This window comes from Salvia miltiorrhiza, chromosome 8 (genome assembly GCF_028751815.1).
Source record: "Salvia miltiorrhiza cultivar Shanhuang (shh) chromosome 8, IMPLAD_Smil_shh, whole genome shotgun sequence".
NCBI classification, from domain to species: domain Eukaryota; kingdom Viridiplantae; phylum Streptophyta; class Magnoliopsida; order Lamiales; family Lamiaceae; genus Salvia; species Salvia miltiorrhiza.
In genome coordinates this window covers 2,901,535-2,920,156 of record NC_080394.1, presented here as the reverse complement: position 1 = coordinate 2,920,156, position 18,622 = coordinate 2,901,535, and the positions used below count along the sequence as shown (strand labels likewise).

At 32.0% G+C, this 18,622-nt stretch overlaps 1 protein-coding gene across 3 annotated transcripts; it reads right to left on the bottom strand.

The window, feature by feature from the left end:
- Nucleotides 1–9,391: 9,391 nt before the first annotated feature.
- On the bottom strand, nucleotides 9,392–15,204 carry LOC131000002 (DNA repair protein RAD51 homolog 2). Of its 3 annotated transcripts, none has more exons than XR_009093629.1 (13): nucleotides 15,048–15,204; nucleotides 14,731–14,844; nucleotides 14,477–14,629; nucleotides 14,183–14,286; nucleotides 14,047–14,110; nucleotides 13,056–13,111; nucleotides 12,165–12,245; nucleotides 11,933–11,983; nucleotides 11,760–11,851; nucleotides 11,181–11,300; nucleotides 10,423–10,566; nucleotides 10,046–10,169; nucleotides 9,392–9,654 (listed from the first exon to the last, which is right to left on the bottom strand). XR_009093629.1 is itself a non-coding variant. In XM_057925720.1 (12 exons), the coding sequence occupies exons 1-12, from the start codon at nucleotides 15,129–15,131 to the stop codon at nucleotides 10,132–10,134; spliced, it is 1,101 nt and encodes a 366-aa protein (XP_057781703.1). In that variant the 5' UTR covers nucleotides 15,132–15,204; the 3' UTR covers nucleotides 9,945–10,131. The 3 variants fall into 3 exon arrangements, 1 of the variants encoding a protein (XP_057781703.1); XR_009093630.1 differs by lacking the exon at nucleotides 9,392–9,654 and adding an exon at nucleotides 9,831–9,943; XM_057925720.1 differs by lacking the exon at nucleotides 9,392–9,654 and having other exon boundaries at nucleotides 9,945–10,169.
- Between the last annotated feature and the right edge of the window lie 3,418 nt (nucleotides 15,205–18,622).

Sequence of the window (18,622 nt, the reverse complement as noted above, 5' to 3'; positions counted from 1 at the left end):
TAATAATTTTCAAAGTTGCACATTGGCAAGGTTACTTTCTTTTAGCTTACCAAATTTTGTTTTCTAGATACTTACGAAGAAATAAGTTTTAATTTTGACTTTTAAGAATGTATTTTTGCTATTTGGGAAACTTCATGCTTTGTTGTTGGCTTATGCTTTGAGCATGCTTTTGGATTGGTGGTTTTTTTATACTGAATTTTTGAACGACTCTTTAAACAACGATCTTTGAAAAGCTTCTGAGTTTTGAACATGCAAAGAAGTACGTGGTTCTTAATTTTTATCATGTGCAAAAGAAGGCGAATGCAATCGCTGATAAATTAACAAATCTTGATATTATTACTCAAAAAATAATAATTTAAAAGTTGAACTTCACATCGTGGCTTTTTGATATTGTACGTTCTGATTTGAACGAATAAATTCCCTTCTGGTCTAAAAAAAAAGGCATTTGTACTTTATTTATTTGGTTCCATTCCAGTCTAATTCTTATTGCATGGAGTCATGCTCAAGCTTCAATTATGATTGACTTAAGGCAAGAATAAGTAATATTTAGCATACTAAGAAAATATGAAAATTAAATTTATTTTTTTAAAAAGGTCAAATTCAGTGGAACACAAGAGAAGGAATAAATGCTCCTTAAATAGAAATTTCCCAATTTTGGCCCCAATATATTTATAGTGAAACCAACGTAAAACAAATTTTCCAAATTTCGATTTCGGAAATAGGATAAAAGGTTTACTAATTAAATTCATTCAACGTGACACTTCATCCCATAATTTTAGGTGTCCCACTTATTTTTCAACATTAAATTTGCTATTTTAATTATATTCATTATAAAGATAAATATTACTAGTATTATATAATGAATTTCAATTAAGACTTATTAATATAAATTGAAGCTTAAAAAATTATGTACCCTTATTATAAAAAAAAAATTCAACTTTAATAATCAATGCATGCATAAAAAATTATGCAATAATCACGAGTCAAGAGGATTACAGCAAATTATATGCTGCCAAACAATTTGTTCTTTAATTAAGCATGGATGATTCAATGTTAACACATTGTGTTATCAAAACTAATTATATTTTTTCTGTGCATGCCATAATTATTTCTATGTAAATGACATAATGATCATATTGTTTTATTTTGTAGTGTCTTTTTTGTATGCAATTTGTAGTTTCATTTTATTAATTTGATATTTATTCGTTGCAAACTTCGAATTAACAATCAAATGCATACAATTTAAATTATTTAATCGTATATATCAATTATATGCATACAAGTTTAATAAACATAACATATTCTTAAAGCATTAATGGGTTTCAACTTCAAAAGAAGAAGAAGCATTGGAGATTTATTTCTTTGAAATTATTTGGATAATTTTTTCAAGAATTTGAAGTCATATTCATAATCATATAAACACGTACACACTAATACACCAATACACACACAAGATGACTAGAACTCTAACGTATTGACTGAAGGAGAAATGTCTTATCAATTGAATTACGCTTCATCGTCTAGGATAAACTTTTTTTTCTTTTTTTTTAAGGATGATATCGATCAATAATGTTCATCATTTTCCCTTTAATAACTCTAACCTCTGATTAAATGATCGAATTAAAGCGTTTTATCAATTTAGTTGTGCTTCATTGTCACGATAAGCTTAATTTAATCACTTAAGATAAGGATAAAAAAATTTATTAAAATTAACTTGGACAAACCCAAATTTAAATCTCAATTATTCTCCAAAAGAGGATGTAGGACGCATGGATTCAATCTAAACTATACTAAATTAATGATTTTGAACTTTCGATTATAAACACACTAACTCTGCGGACTAAATCAAATTCCGAATCACCATAAATATTACTCCCTCCGTTCCACGAAACATGACTCAGTTTTCTTTTTAGTTTGTCACACGAAGCTTGACCTATTTCAAAAAATGGCAAAAAATTTACCATTTATTCACATTTTCACTTTTTCACCTACCACACTTAAAACACAAAATACCAATTTCTTAATTCTCGTGCCAAAAAGAACTGGGTCATGCTTCATGAGCCGAAGGGAGTATTATAATGATAAAGTGTTTAGATTCAATTAAAATGTTAATATACTATCATTGCTGCTGCTCCATGGTTCGAGTTTGGTATAATAGTCGATGATAAAAGATCATTAATACTGTCCCTATTTAAATTATTGGACCTATGCAATTTTTTTTTTTTTTTTTGCGTTGATTAGTTCTTAATTGTACAGCTAGTATATAAACAATTTTAAGTTTATATAATCGATACTTAGTGTTGAAATTTTAAAATGCTTAAACGATTTCTTCATTTGCTGATCTTAATAATATTTCGTTTTGGTAAAAGTGTGATCAACAATTCTTACCAAGAGAGTATGATATTTTTTTTATAATATACAATAATGCATTTTTGTTTAGCGAAAGAACAAATAAATATTGTATTTTTCTAATGATTAAGTAAATTTAGAAATTGGATGACGATACATTTGATTTGACCTCAATTGTAATTACATTACTTAATCATTAGAAAAATACAATATTTATTTGTTCTTTCGTTAATTACATTACTACATGACAAACACAAATAATGCATGGTTTTATCATTCTATGACAACTATGAATTATACAATAATAGACCGTTTATATATTATGGAAAAAAATATATATATAATATTCCAAAATAGGAGTATCTAAATTTCATAGATAGAACGTAAAGTGCATATTTCTGAAAAAATGAATAAAAATCTTACAATAATTGGCATTTTCCTTTTTCGGCCAGGTCTTCAATTATTGGGCAGATTTTAATAGAGATGTTTCGTTTATTTATGGGTAGACATATAAATACCGACATACATTACTCCCTAATTTATTTTTGCTGATAATTAATGAGAAGCAATGATACCACATAATAACTTCAAATATATGGGCATGCTTTGGTTTAATATTTTCAGACTTCACCAACAAACAAGGTACACTTCGTGTAATATTAATTGCCACATAGATAAATACGATGTGATGAGAAATAAGAATATATATACATGAATATCAATAGAATTAATGGATTTATAGCGAATAAGTTCATGAAGTCTACCAACAATGCATTTAACTAATATGATCGTTCATATCATATTCGTGAATTTCATAAATTTGTTCGTGTGTGTGATTTTAATGAGAACTACATTTTTGATAAAGACGCGATAACTATTATATTTAGATAATACATTCGATGTTAAATTTACTGCACTCGAATTCAGGTGCTGCATTCATCCATCAAAATTATGCATTCACGGTAGATCTTGGTGATCGAAAGACTGAAAATAGTTATTCGTTCTTATTTTATTCAGTGCTTTCTACTTGACCCTCCTCCTATATATGTGTGTATTTGTATTACATATGAGTAAATTGAAATGATAATTTTTATTCATACGCAATACAATTATTTTACTATGAATACAATAATTTTATACTTTTAATTTTGCACTCCCACCTTCTCACAAAAACATATTGATATTACTAAATCCTATATAATGATTAATGATGCACCATGTGTGTAATATATGTGTGTATGAAATCATGTAACAGACAAGTTCCATATTTTTCTAGCACTAAAATAACATGTCCCCTAAAATAATAATTAATTAATGGAATAGGGTAGATGCGACTTTTGGTGGGCCCCATACGCTATTTTCGGGGGTTTGATGAATTAAAGCACGAGTTTAATTCCAAACCTAAGAACTCTGCTAACGTACACTTATTAATTATTATAATAATAAAATATTATTATTAGTATTATTTTAAATTAAATTTCCTCGGACAAGAGCTGCCCACGTTGCCAGAGTCGCTATTTTGACTCTTCCTCGGATTTTATGACCAATAAAATCTTATGCTGATTTTCATAAAGTGGAAAAAATATGATACACTGCAATTATTATACTACTAGTATTTAATTATCAATTATTCTGGCGTAACGTAACATTTAATCCCAAGTATTCTATTCTGCTCTGCACACTCAATCCGAATTTTCTTTGTTTATTTGTTTCTTTATCTTGTCAATATGTATACATAATAGCATCAAATAATTTTATTTTAATTTTTTTAGAGATATGCTATGTTATCAATGATTCCTAGAACATGCGAATAGCGATTTTATAGATCAAAGATACGATTTTAATTAGGCACTCTTTTGTGGGGGCCCACCTACATGATATGAGATCATGTGAGCTTGATTCCTAAGCTTTTGTTGTTTGCATCAAAATTTAATTGAAATTTCGAGGATTTGACATTATAAACTATGTTATTGTTTGTAGTTTTTTCTTTTCAATTTTTTTTAATTTTAAAACACGTGAAAATGAACAGATGGGGAGACAGTAATTACAATCACAAAAAGAAAAGGTTGCATTACACTTTTAATCATTTAATTAAGTTAAATGTTTTGACTGACTATATTTAGATATATCAAGGTACAAATTAGGAGATATTGAACATATAACCTTTTTCAAGGTGGCCTAGTGGTAAATTAGTGGATTCTAGTTAAATGTATAATTCAATTTTCACAAATATTTTATGATTTGTATTTACACACTGCACTTTGTACAGTCTTCAATTTTGTCATTATTAAAATAAAAAGAAGAAAAGAGAAAAAGATGGTTAAATCAATATTGACTTTTATTCATTATTATCATTCAACACTAGATTTCAGGCACACCCAAAAATGGAAAATAAATCGTCCACATATATTCATACTTACAAGTTTTAGCAAAAGAAGTTCAATTATGACCAACTAAATTTCACACCAAAAATGGAAAATCAGTCTTCCACTATAATATGTTTTTTTTTACTTATGTTGACATCCACTTAAAATTGAATAGAAAGTAGGCATCGAACTTGAACAAAATTGTAGGTGAAAGACTTTTTTAATTTTTTTTTTTAAATAATAATTCAAGTCTTTATAAGGAATAAAAAATAGATAAAAAAAACTAATCCTTTGTTAAAGAATATATCTAAACAAATAATTAATTTATATATTTTTTTTTTGAAAGAAAGGATGTGAGTGAAATGACGGAAGTGCCTTCCTGATAAGGTAATTCTCCAACCTTAAACATCTTTTTAACTAAACTTTACTTTCTAAATCTGGCAACTTTTGATTGGCTTACACGACCACCGTATCTTTTCTTCGATTTCCCCTCAACCAACCCCCACCTGCCACCTGTACTCCACCACATCTACGGTCCAGATTAATCGCCACCAGCATCCAACGGCTTGATTTTCTCACCTTTTTTGTTTGCTCAGAAAACGATAGGTTTCATACCCAAAATATCTCGGTTTATCATATCAAAATGGGTTAATAGTGTTTTAAGTCTCGAACTTTCAGCGCATTCCATAAAATGTATCGAATTTTTATTTTCTCCTAAAAAACCTTGAACTTTCACTTTTTTTTCTTCATAAAATGTCCTGCTATACAAAATCTGATAACAGAAAGATGACAAAAAAACCTCAAAATTTTAGTGTTTTCCAACAATGACGGTCCTAAAATATTTCATTCGGCGAGAAAAATCATCTTTCTGTCCCCGAATTTTGTATGGCGAGACATTTTATAAAAAAAAACTAAATATTCGAAGTTTTTTAGGTGAAAATGAAAGTTTGAGATATTTTATCGAAAACGCTGAAAGTTCATGACATAAAACATTATTAACCCAATCTAAATTAACGCAACTAGACTTTAATTTGACACGTGAGAATTCTTGAGTTTAGATGTTATTCTTATTAAAATCACTATATACTAGTAGTATAAATTATCAATTTTGCTAACTCGTATTGATTCCAAAAATAATGTTTTCACTAATTTAACATCACCCTTCCATCACAAAATGATACTCTCTCCGTCCCACGAAGCATGACTCAGTTTCCTTTTTAGTTTGTCTCACGAGTCACGAAGTTTGACCTGTTTCTAAAAATGACAAAAAATTTATCATTTATTCACATTTTCACTTTTCACCCACCACACTTAACACACAAAATACCAATTTCTTAATTCACGTGCCGAAAAGAACTGGGTCATGCTTCATGGGACGGAGGGAGTATTTCATCATTTATTGTGTGTATACAATCTAATTACATCCAAATAATCAATTTCAATATCATCATTATAAATGTAAGATGGGTTAATAAACTAAACTATAAAAACAAAATAGGTATAGCAATATCTTTTGTGGAGCCAAAGACCCTATTACAATGGAAGGTTAGATGAGAAGTCATTTTCCTTCAATAATGCATAAATCCACGTTTCATTTTGAAAAGAAAATGCATTTTTTAAGGAAAGTACTACCTGTTGAAGCAATCTTTTTCTTCTTCTTTGTTTTCAGGTTTGGGGGGGTAGGGGTGGGTGTTGTCGGCAGGAGGTGGGGGGGGGGGTAGTACGAGGTATAGACCTAGGTTTGGGAGACGTGGATGCTGCTTCTCCATTCATGGAAACTACACTATCCATCTTATCTACCTATTAGTCAACCTTTCCTTTTATACCATAGAATTTTATTCAATCTTTCACTTTAATTAGTAAAATAAATTTTATATAGTTTTGTGCACACAATTTTATTGCGAATCTGCAATCGCCTTTAGTACCCTTTCAGTATCGTTGTCTTCCACACTTCAATTATTTGAGCTTTATCTTTATGGAAAGGCACCTAATTTGGTTCTTTATATATGAAAGTTTTGGAAGAGAAAATCCATATTACCAAAATACCCACCAAGATTAAGATATTCAATAATTTTTCAATTTCATTCTACTCTTTGGAGAGAAGATATAGTGAGTTTGAGTTGATGAGAGATTTTGATAGTTGATTTCATAATGCATAATGAAAAGAATTATGTTTTTTACCCTAAAATTTATACTAATGAGGTGATTCATTTTTTTTTTTGGAAACCAAAGACGTATCATATATTAAACGACATCCTCCGCAAGCACCTCATGGAGCCAATGGGAAAATGAGCAGTCCAACAAACTGGCTGTTGACAAAAACGCGCAAATTGCACAAGACTATGAGCAACTCTATTCGCCTCTCTATACATATTGTGTATTCTTTTGAATGGCTTCGATTCACATATCCACTAGTTTGGTAAACATATTTTAGGTAACTTATAAGCTCCAATATCTTATAAGATATTTTAAGAGCTCATAAGATATAGCAATATCTTAAAAATTTATAAATTGTCAAAATGTTTAGATAATTGAGCTTATAAGCTAAAGAGAAAAAAATCCTGATTAGAAAGAGACTAATGAAAAAAGATGAAATTAGAAGGGTATATAATAAAAATATAAAATATTTTATATTACTGAAATATTCAGTTAAAATATAAAAAGATATCTATAATGGAACAAAATGTATCGAAAGTGAAAACATACGACCAAACGCAACGTTTCTAAGCCACCTTTGCCAACAAAAGTCTTTTTCAAACTTTTTTGGAAAAACAATACTAATCTTTACAGTGTGGACTTAAAAATGTCACAATTTTTAATGAAATCATGACTTAAAACTAAAAACTTCACACAAAATCCTACATTTTTTAACACACTTCAAACTATGAATACATGCCCATGTGCAGCATTTTCAATGGTTAGTTGGCCCTGAGAATTTGCTTGTTGACAAATTCACTAAACTTGTATGCAAAAATACAGTGTATTTCGAACTTTCAACATTTTCGTAAAATGTCCCGCTATACAAAATTCAATGACGGAAAGATGACTTATCTCACAGATGTATTATTTTGGGGACCGCCATAGTTGGAAAACTATATTAGGAACCAACATTATTGGAAAATGCTGAGAGTTCAGAGTTTTTTTTATCATCTTTCCGTCACCAAATTTTGTATAATAGAACATTTTATGGAAAACATTGAAAGTTCAGAGTTTTCGAAGAGAAAACGGCAGCTCGAGACATTTTATGAAAAATACTGAAAGTTCGGGACATAAAATACAATTAACCTAAAAAAAAAGTACACAAGATATCAAAATAAGTAATATCTTGCAATATCTCTAAAAGGACATACAATCCTAAAAAAACTGCCAAATCTGATGAAAACAAGATTTCACAACTTGGCTACTGCAGGAAATACACATTCCACTATGAAACAAACGTATCCAACAATAATGCATCTAAACAAAGCCTAAAGTGTCAGTTGCACATTATTTTTATCACACAGATTTAAAATATTGCAACATGTCGAAACTTCGAGGAGATTAAGATGTCAAATAAGGTATAAACAAAACGATGCCCAATGCATCTGTCTGAATCAAGGCATGGACCACAATTAATCTAATCCATCTATGTTCTCCTTTACAGTATTTTATATCATATACTTTTATAGAAAGCCAAAGAAATCCTAGGACAGATTTAGACATCCCATAATACACAGTTATTAACAATTTCCAAATGATGAAAGGCCAAAGGAAAAGCCAACAAGTGGCTCAGTGGGTGTGCTAAACAACACAAGTTGCACGTTGATATCTGTGTGTGGGTGTATATAATATGTATGCATGCACGTACAATTTCTCGGCTGCATTTAACAACTCTCGGTAACATAGTAAATACCGCGAGGCATTTATTACCTCTTCCGGCCTTGAACGAGCATAAGGGTTGAGTTCTCTATATAAGATCCACAAACTATATCCTAGATTCTACCAACAAAGTACGCAAGTAGCATTATGTTAAGTCCAAGAGTATTGATTCGTTTGAATTATCTGGCCCTATTACTATATAAGTACACGACTATGTGGCATCTTTTATACTTTCTGTAGGCAACACTAATTCATCAGTAAACGCTAGCACCATGTGACAATTAAAGTTATAAGACATTTTTGCATCTGGAAGATCAATAGTCAACAACCTATTATTAGATAGCAAATGCAGTTGAAGATAAGTAATGGTAATAAGTCATAAACAGCACAAATCCATTACCTGTAGTGGTGCACTTGGAAAAGGGAGGATAAATCAGCAAGCTTGCAGACAAAAAAATCATGATCCACCAGCTTAGTGGATTCTAGTTTCACTACACACTCAAACCACTTCGAGTTAAATTAAGATCAGTCCTGTCCTGTCTCACAACTTACTGTGCTGCAAGCAGAAAAAGGTGAATCGTATGTAAGCCAGCAGTATCACCTTAACACATCACCCGATAAAGAATATGATGAAGTAGACATATTATGAGAATATACATGTAACTGGAAATTGGTTATAAAAAATATTGTAGTTTATTCTAGTTGTAGGAAAATGTAGTACCTTAACCACTGAAGATCAAAGGTGACTACTCGGCGAGGATAACCAGCAATGGGGCAGTTCTATACCAAAACAGCCAACATGCAGAATGCTAGCACAGTTTTAGAGATCAGAATCATTCAGAGTACAAATGATATTAAAATGGTTCGTCTACATCACATATTTTGCAAGTCAAACAAATGTAAATTAATAGCTACACTTGAAAACTATTATCAAGTCAGATGTACTTATGCTGAAGTACATGATGCTCCTTGGCGAAGTATTTATCATTTTGATAATAGACTCATCCTCATCGTTTGGCTGGTCTCTTCCAGCATAATGAATTCCATGTGAACAGACCAGAAGCAACAAATATGTGAACACCTGTTGGATATGAAGGGACAATAGATGATAAAGCAGCTTACAAAAATACATTTTTGTGTCAAAAGTCTCTGCAATTGGTTCATTGTGAATGTACACTCTCAAATTAATTTGTTTTGCAATTAAAAGTGTGAGATGATAGCTGTGATATCATAGACCCTACAGTAGGAGGTGACATGTTTTAGATAAGGACTTGGAAATTTTTTTCATGCCTTGCTAGTAATTTGCTAAACCAATAATATCAGTCACATCCTCTCATCCTGTTCTCGCCCGCATTCCCACTTAGGGGGGACTGAATAGAATACCAAGATTCATTATAAGAAAGTTTATCTCAATCATACAAAAAATATATGAAAAACAAAAGATTATTGAGTTACAGAGAAATAAACATTACAGCCAATACTGAAGTCAAATAGTTGACTGCACATCGTCTCTTATTCATCCATCATACTAGGTTTCTAGGTTTCTCATAGCAGTTCTTCACGAATCACGATCATAGTTGATTATGCCACTCTGGCCTGCATTCAGAACATAGCTACCATGCTTTGATTACTGAAGTAGGAAAGTACATAGCTGATTGATTCTTTTCTTGAGACAAATGAGAAAATAAGCAACGCTTAATAAAATACACAAAGATATTGTGTTCATTAAACCATTGCCATAATTACACAAAAACATAATTCAGAACCTCATCGGACACTTCTTGTTTATTTTACTACTGTCCTCCAACCTCAAAAAAATACACGGAGCAAGAAAAAGATCAAATCAAACCTTGGTAATGGATAGTGTTTGCTTCCGGACCCGTCATTTCCTCTCCTTCGTTGTTAAGCAACAAAACCCCAGATGCATTGATTCTGAAAAAAAACCCCACAGATGGAGATATGGAAGATTTTGCTATCTTTATAAACCTTTGTCCTGCAAGCAAAAAGACATAGAAACATCAATCATTTCACAGCAGATAGAGAAAATCAGAAGGCAAATTTGCACTATAAAGGGAAGAGGTTCAGGGCAAAGTTCATAGACCTTATCAGTTCCTCATGCATATCACATGCACTAGCACAATGATCCGTCTCTTCATAAGATCCTCATGCATATCACATCACTCACTTATAACTATTAGTTTTTGGATGAATAGAAGCCTTGGGTCTAAGCCTCTTAAACTGGAGCATGTATAAGAATAATATATCACATTACACCAGGATATGAGGGGTATTTTCTTTCGACATTGGGAAGCATGTCTTTCTGACCACACTATTACCAAAACCATAGACTAGACTATGTGTTTAGACAGAACACAATTGGGATTAGAACTTAAAATTGATAAATTATCTTCACCGAAGAAATTAAGCATTGTCTTCCTCCTAGTTTTAAAATAGATGCTCTTCTAGAATTCATTATCTAATGGCCCTTGAACCATCCTATCTCACAGTTCATCTTCTTTTCAAGAAAATGTTATTTCCAGACTCCAAATAACTAGCGTATACTGAGATGCCTGTCATAGAGTTTTAGCAAAAAAGGAAGAAACAGACCTGATCTAGATTCTAGAATTAAACGTATACTAACTGCATGAGCCCACTGAATCCCCAGAGCAGCAACAAGATGATAATCAAATTTTGAAGTATCTTCAACAGTGTCGGCTCTGCTCTGCCCTGCACCAGAATATACTATCATTCGTTATAAAAAAAAAGAGAAGGAACAAAGATCTAGACTTAAACAATGTTTATAGAATTAGAATATTTTTAGTTTCATTTACCTCTAGCACTACTGCATTTCAGTCTGAAAAGTAGTATTTGTTTTGCTAACTTTCTGGATTTGCTATTGCCAAATGATTCAACTACTACCAAAGCTTAATCCTAACGTCAACCCACTACTTTAAAAAAGACCTTAATTTCCGTTGTAGATACAATGAAACCAACGCATTTTATCTAAGAATTAGAAATTGAACCAAACTGTGATCTCCCTCGGTCAAACTGTGGTATTCCCTCACATGAACACATCCACTTATACTGATTTTCAAGGATTTCTCAACTCATTATAAAGTATTTCAACAAAATGAAAATGGAAAGGAATCCAAACATAGGTGAACCTTATAGATCACAAAGTAGTACCTTGGAATACATATCGAGAGGCTTCATCACGGACTTGAGATCTTACTTGATTAGTCACCACTACAGGAATCCGACAACATTCTGCTAAGGATCTGAATATGAAAAATTAAAAGATAGATATCGATATGGAGAAAAGATACCAAAAAGAATAAAAAACTTGTAAGAAGACCTACTTGATAAAAGAGAAGTGCCAACCTAGTCTAGGAGGTCCCTGGCCATATTCTCTGCAAAAAAGGAAGATGTTTTAGAAGAAAATGAACCATAAGATTTTTTATTTTTTTTTTAACAACACAATCATGAGGTGATACATAGATGAATCCTGTTACAAGAGTTTAGTTTAACCCAAAACCTCTTAGTTCACTGACAACTACAAGAAAATACTCATAACAGAGCGAGAGTAAATACCCAGAAGCAAGAGCAGTCATGCTGTCAATGATGAGCAGCTTTACATCATTCTGGAGAAGAGAAACCTTTATTTTCTGCAAGCTGTCAACAAAAGACAGCAGTACGATAAAAAGTTAGTCTTCAAACAGGTAAATCGTCATTCTAAGTCGAAATAAAAGAAAATACAAGTGAGACTGCATCTAAACCAAATAAACATCTATCTCTACTTAATCAGTTTTGTCACTTGCATCAAAACTGTCTATAACCTGTTCAAATAATTTCTCATGCCTCAAGAAGGACAAGTCTGAGAATGCTACACTGCTGGCTAACCCATTGCCAGAAAATTCAAATAACTAACTACTGAAGTAAAATATTGGTACAAAGAAGTTTCCTTACATACTAGAAAACGATATGTATCAGATTGTACTGGGGAATGCTTAAATCCAGTATAGACTAAACAACCTAGCAGGGACAAGTCTAGGAACATGGTATTGTACATGAACTACAATTTGCAAGGTAAGGGACAGAGATTTAAAAAACTTTCTAATTGACAAAAATAATGCATGAACACGACATTGTACATGAACTATAATATGCAATTAAGATAAGATAGTGTTAAAGTTTAAGTAATCCTTCAGACAAAGCCTTTCAGGAGATTTGCAATTTGAATTTGTTCCTCTGATGAAGTATAAGATTGCACCGAATGAGAGAGTTACTAAAAAGTAACAAAAATAAAAAGAGATTATTAGTTAATAATTAATAAGTCAGAACACTCTCGGAAAAACTCGTCTTTTCATTTTATGAACTCTTCTACTTATCTAGATCTGTGTTCAGAAATACTCTTTTTTGACCATGTGAATAAAGTGAATACAGAGTACATATGATATTAACAAATACATGGATCTTTTCTACCTTTCAGTGAATTCAGATAACGATGCTGGCTGCAAAACCAGAATCCTTCCAGCCATCTGCCATATAAAACCATTTAAGCGTTAATTAATATATAGACTCAAGCAATAGCCAGAATCCCTGCAGTCATAATGAAAAACAAAACTTCCAGTTCCATGAAGTCAATCAATAAAATCTAGAACAGAAATGCAAGGACGCTAAAATCATATTGAATTTGTAATTATGTTTCCTTAATTGTCATGTAAGGTTTTGGCGATCAGGCAAAAATAGAGATTTGGGAACAAGAAAAACTCCAGAACCAGGGGGCTTAGCTCACCTGGCCACCGGGTCCTCACTTAAGTGATGAGACTCGGATTCGATCCCCTTTGGGAGCGAATTTGGCGATTGGAGAGATAAGGTGGGCTTGGTGAATTCTTGGAGTGTTTGGGGAACTAATTGTTAACATCTAACATTACTTTATCCGATCAAAAAAAGAAAAACTCCAGCAACAGCAGAATGTCATAATAACCAGTAAGTCACCAAGGCAGACAATTTTTCTCCAAGCTATAATAGTTAATTGGAAGGGAAAAAGAAGAGAAAACAGAGATAAATTCAAACAAAAGAAGGGGAAGAAATCCAATCGATACGTTTTCTTTATCTTGCAAGTGAATGAGATGAAAAATAGAATTGTATGGTAAAACAGAAAGCATGTTAAATATTCCAATAAAATATTTTTTTATTTATTTTATGATGCTGCAATACAACGGAACTATTCTGCTTTTTGTTACTTGTTCAACTATTGCCAAAACCTTATGTCTCTGTAAGTGAGTTGAGGGTAACTAACTAAACCTGCAGTATCGGATTTATAAAATCATACCATCTCTTTGCCAGCCTTGTCCTCATATACAAAGAACCAAACTTATATAATTAAGATTCTGATACATCTCCGATATCCAACTCATCACAGATTTGAAAAGTCAACCAGACAAAGCACTGCTCATATCAAATTGCATACCTCTTGAGCCATGCCCTCCATGTTAAATATTTCTGGGAAACTACTGAGCCCCATTTCTATAATCCTGAAGATAGGTGTAGCAACAAGTGAAGTTCAGCAAATATCAGGTGATTCAGTATCACTGTGCAAAGCATACCTTCTTGAACTAAATTTGGATTCCACATCAATATATATTACTTGGCCACCTAACCCTCCATGAGAAGTAGGCAACGACGCAAGCAAAGCAAGCTTCAGGCACAACTGAAAGTCAATAAGAAAAGAATAAGGCAATACCAGCAGAACAATTGAAGATCAAGACAACTTGAAAAGAGTACCACAATATCGTTACATATCCCAGAAGCCAGCACCACCAAATAAATCCAGGGAACGAGCAGAGAATATTCTTATACATATAATCTCCGCATAGCGTCTCATACATTTTAAAAGCTACCTGTGTTTTCCCAATTCCTGCAGGACCAACAAGCTCAGTCACAACGCCAAACGGTATTCCACCACACAGAGCTGCATCAAGTCCTTTTAAGCCAGTGGGGAGATGACCAGCTAGATGCTCATTTTGTCTTCGCTGCTCCAGCAACGACAAAGCCTAACCTCATAGTCCCAAACAATCATCAAGAATATATTCATCAAAGCTGCCTGAACAAATTATAGAAACAAAATCCCTACATCTTTCACCCATAAACTTACAGTTTGATAGGGCGGGCACGCAATTTCACTAATGCGTGCCACTGCCGTCATAACCTCTTCCAATCCAACATCCATCAACTCCATTAACTCGAATTCACTTAGTGACAATGCATCCTACAGAAAACAAATTAAGAATCATCTCATTTGAAGTTCAGCTAATACTTCTAGAAATGCATTAAACAAGGGTCACGAGCCACGCGATTAGCAATTCTAGAACTCATAGTGAAATATAGCAAACTCGATTCGACTCGATTATATACTTGCACAAACTCCGAGACGACAAATCTTCACGAAGTAGATACAAAGTAATGAGGTACCTTGGCGGTGAGGATATTCCGAGCGGAAAATACGTTAGCTATCGATTTGGGGAGCCCCATCTCGCTGATTAGCTTGTTCGCCATTTTCGAAGAAGCTCGCTAAATTTGTTTCTGGTTAATATATATAAGTATTTTTTCTTTTCTCTGTTTCTGTTTCCCTCCAAATGACTGGGCCCATGGGCCGTAATTTTACGGGCTGCTCTGCTCTAAGCCCAACCGCTGTATCCCATTCGGCCCGTAAAACCAACTCTGTTCATGACCTTCACATTTTCTTTTTCATGACCTTCACATGCTCTGTTCACACTTACAACCATATTATAAAGAACACAAATTCTTGGGTACACCTGGGTGTACCGTACAACGGGGTTGATCCGTACCTAGAAATCAGAATAATATTATTTATATGGGTTGGGTCAGGATATGAGTTCAAATCAAAGCGCGGGCCGTACAACGGGGTTGATCCGTACCCAGAAATCATAATAATATTATTTATATGGGTTGGGTCAGGATATGAGTTCAAATTAAAGCGCGGGTCAAAGTTTAAGTGAAGGTATAACTCAGGTGTACACAAGATGATCTCTATGAAGAAAGAGAACAATCATTTTTTTTTTTGAATTAATCATACTGTGTGTGGTGTAGAGGTCTCGTCTGCGTGCATGTAGATAGTTTTTTTATTTAAAAAAAAAACTAAAGAAACATATGAAACTAATGAAATATATCATGAAAAAATGAGGGATAAATCAAATTTCACCATTTAAATTCTTCATTCCTTTTCCTTCATTTTCTAAAAAATAGAATTTAATCCTTACACATTCCTCGTTTGTAGTGAAAAGGAGGAATGTGTAAGGATTAAATTCTATTTTGTAGGAAATGAGGAAAAAGAAAGGAAAGATTTAAAATGTGAAATTTTGTTTATTTTTCATTTTTTCATGATAAATTTACAATCAAAGATAATTTTTCGAGATATGAATATACACTCAACTCAACTTATGGTAAAAGAACTGTAGCCTAACTAAATGACGTAGATTACATGTACAATTGTTTTGACTTTGTTACACCATATGTATATGTATAATGTATACTCACTCCTATAACTATAGAGACATATGTGAAATCCCTTCCTTCACCTCTCTACTCTCTCATTAAAAGCCAGTTTCCTGCTCTCTACTTCGCCACCAATTAAAGCCTTCTATCTTTTTTTTTTCACTCTTCACCTTTCGAAAACTGAACTTATTTCATGGAGACTTCCTCGCCCCGCCCACCGCGAAAACAGGGAGCGACGGTTCCGCCGAAGAGGGGCCGCATCACGGCACAGATCTTCCAGAGCTTCGCCGGATCCGTATCCCGCGTCGCCTCCAAAGCCGCCGAATCACTCAAAATCCGCGGCGGCGGCGGCGGCGGCGGCGGCACAAGCGATAGCTCCTCATCCACCGCCGCCAGTCCATGCCGCGGCGGCGCGTACGGTTCCGACGGTTAATCCAGCCTCAAATCTCCGCCTTCTCATGCTATTTATATCTACGTACAAATTTGCTGCCGATTTACTCATTTATGTAGATAGTATGTAAACTACTCTGCTACAATTCATATGTTGGAATTTCATTTTCATTGTCGATGTAAATATGAATAAAATTTTTCAGTGTTTATAGAATCTCTGACTCTAGTCTCATTCTTGAATCGTTGTTATTTTTGGGTGTCTATTCATTTTAGTTTTTTTTTATATATATATAAATTATTTAAATAAATAAATTCAAAAATCGCGCGACGAAAACTCCTACGACTGCACCAACACACGCACACTTTATTAGTTCATTCTACCAGGGGTTCATTCATTAAAATAAAGGGTTATTTGTAGTAAAATAACATCAATTTTCAATATCTTTTTTCATAACTTTTTAATTTTTAAATAAAATACATTAATTTCATGATCTGCACGATTTTTCTATGAGTGTCAAATTCTTCCAAATAAATGCTACTATGGACGCCTGAAATGTTAGTCCTTCATAAAAAAAATCAGATAAATCATGAAATTAGTATATTTTATTTAAAATTTTAAAAATTGTAAAAAATCAGAATTAACTAAAAATTGGTGTATTTTCCAACAAATAATGTTTAAATAAAATGTGATAAGGATTAAAAGATATCGTCAATCACCGTTATTGCAACTTATAATAAGCTAATGTTGATACTTCTAATATTACAAAGGCCGTTTGTAAATAATTATGAAAACTAATAAAAAAACAGTGATATAACAATGGAACATATTCTCTATTACCAATTTACGTGACATATATTATCTATTGTATATATATAGATGAAAGAATATACAATATTTTATTCTTTGAAATTATTAATTTTGAATATTACCAAAATTTTAATTAGATGACATGTTGTGATAATTATTTGAGTTGTATGCGAAGTTGCACTAAAATATTTAATAGTACTACATTAATATGATATTATATTTTATACACTATGTTACACTACACATACATAATTACTAGTATATGGTTCACAACCAATTTTCACTGCCAAATTGCTTACAGTACAAGAAAACTGAAAATATATGTAAAGCTACTAAAACATTTCATTTAATTTAATTGCATGATTTATTTCTAAAAAAAATTAATTGCATGATTATGCGTATATAAAACGGACTTAATTTTTGTGATGTCGCAGTTCCTTTGATTCGATAGAATCAAATTGCAACATCGTACACGTGGATAAATGGCCCACTTTACTCGTTTTCCAGACCAGCAGTTAATTTTATTAAATTTATTTTATTAGGCCGGCCATAATATGTTGAATAAAATACTTGCTTAATTTGTTTCGGGCGTGTAATTGAACTAAGTAGTGTCGTGCTCAAATTTTATTTTTTTTAGTATCAAATTAAATTTTAAATTTTATTTATCGAATACTTTGAAGTTTACGAGTTTAATCGAGCTTGTAAGAATTTTTAAAATTTATATTTATATTCAAAATATTTTTTTTAAAAATAAATTATTTCATTTAAAATAATAAATATATTAATTATTTTCTTATAACAAACATAATTATTTAAAAATTTTAATACAATTATTACTAATTGTAGTAGATAAATATAAATTATACCTACTAATAATTTATACTATTCTTCAAGTTGAATCATTTAACGAATTTATTAACGAGCTAATAAACTGAATACTACCAAGTTCCTGTTTGATTTGTTTATTTATCAAACTTTACTAAACTAACTATAAAGAACCTTTTTTCGAATCAAACTTCAAATAATTTGCGAGGAACTTGGTTTGTTTACTATCCTAGTTTTTTAAAAAAGGATTTGTTACCAAAGGTAGTAAGATAATTATGCGAATAAATAAGGCATGTTGCTTGTGCTAAATTTGCTTGATTTATTAGAGAATAGTACTGTAACTTTTAAGAAATAAAATCATTAAAATTAAAAATCTTTTTACGATTAAAATTACACTATTTTAGTGTAGAAATTTGTCAAAAATAATACAAACAATTGGAGTTTGGCTGTATAAATTTAGAATGAATAGAATGAAATTGCCAAATTGACTAACAATACCTTGAGACTT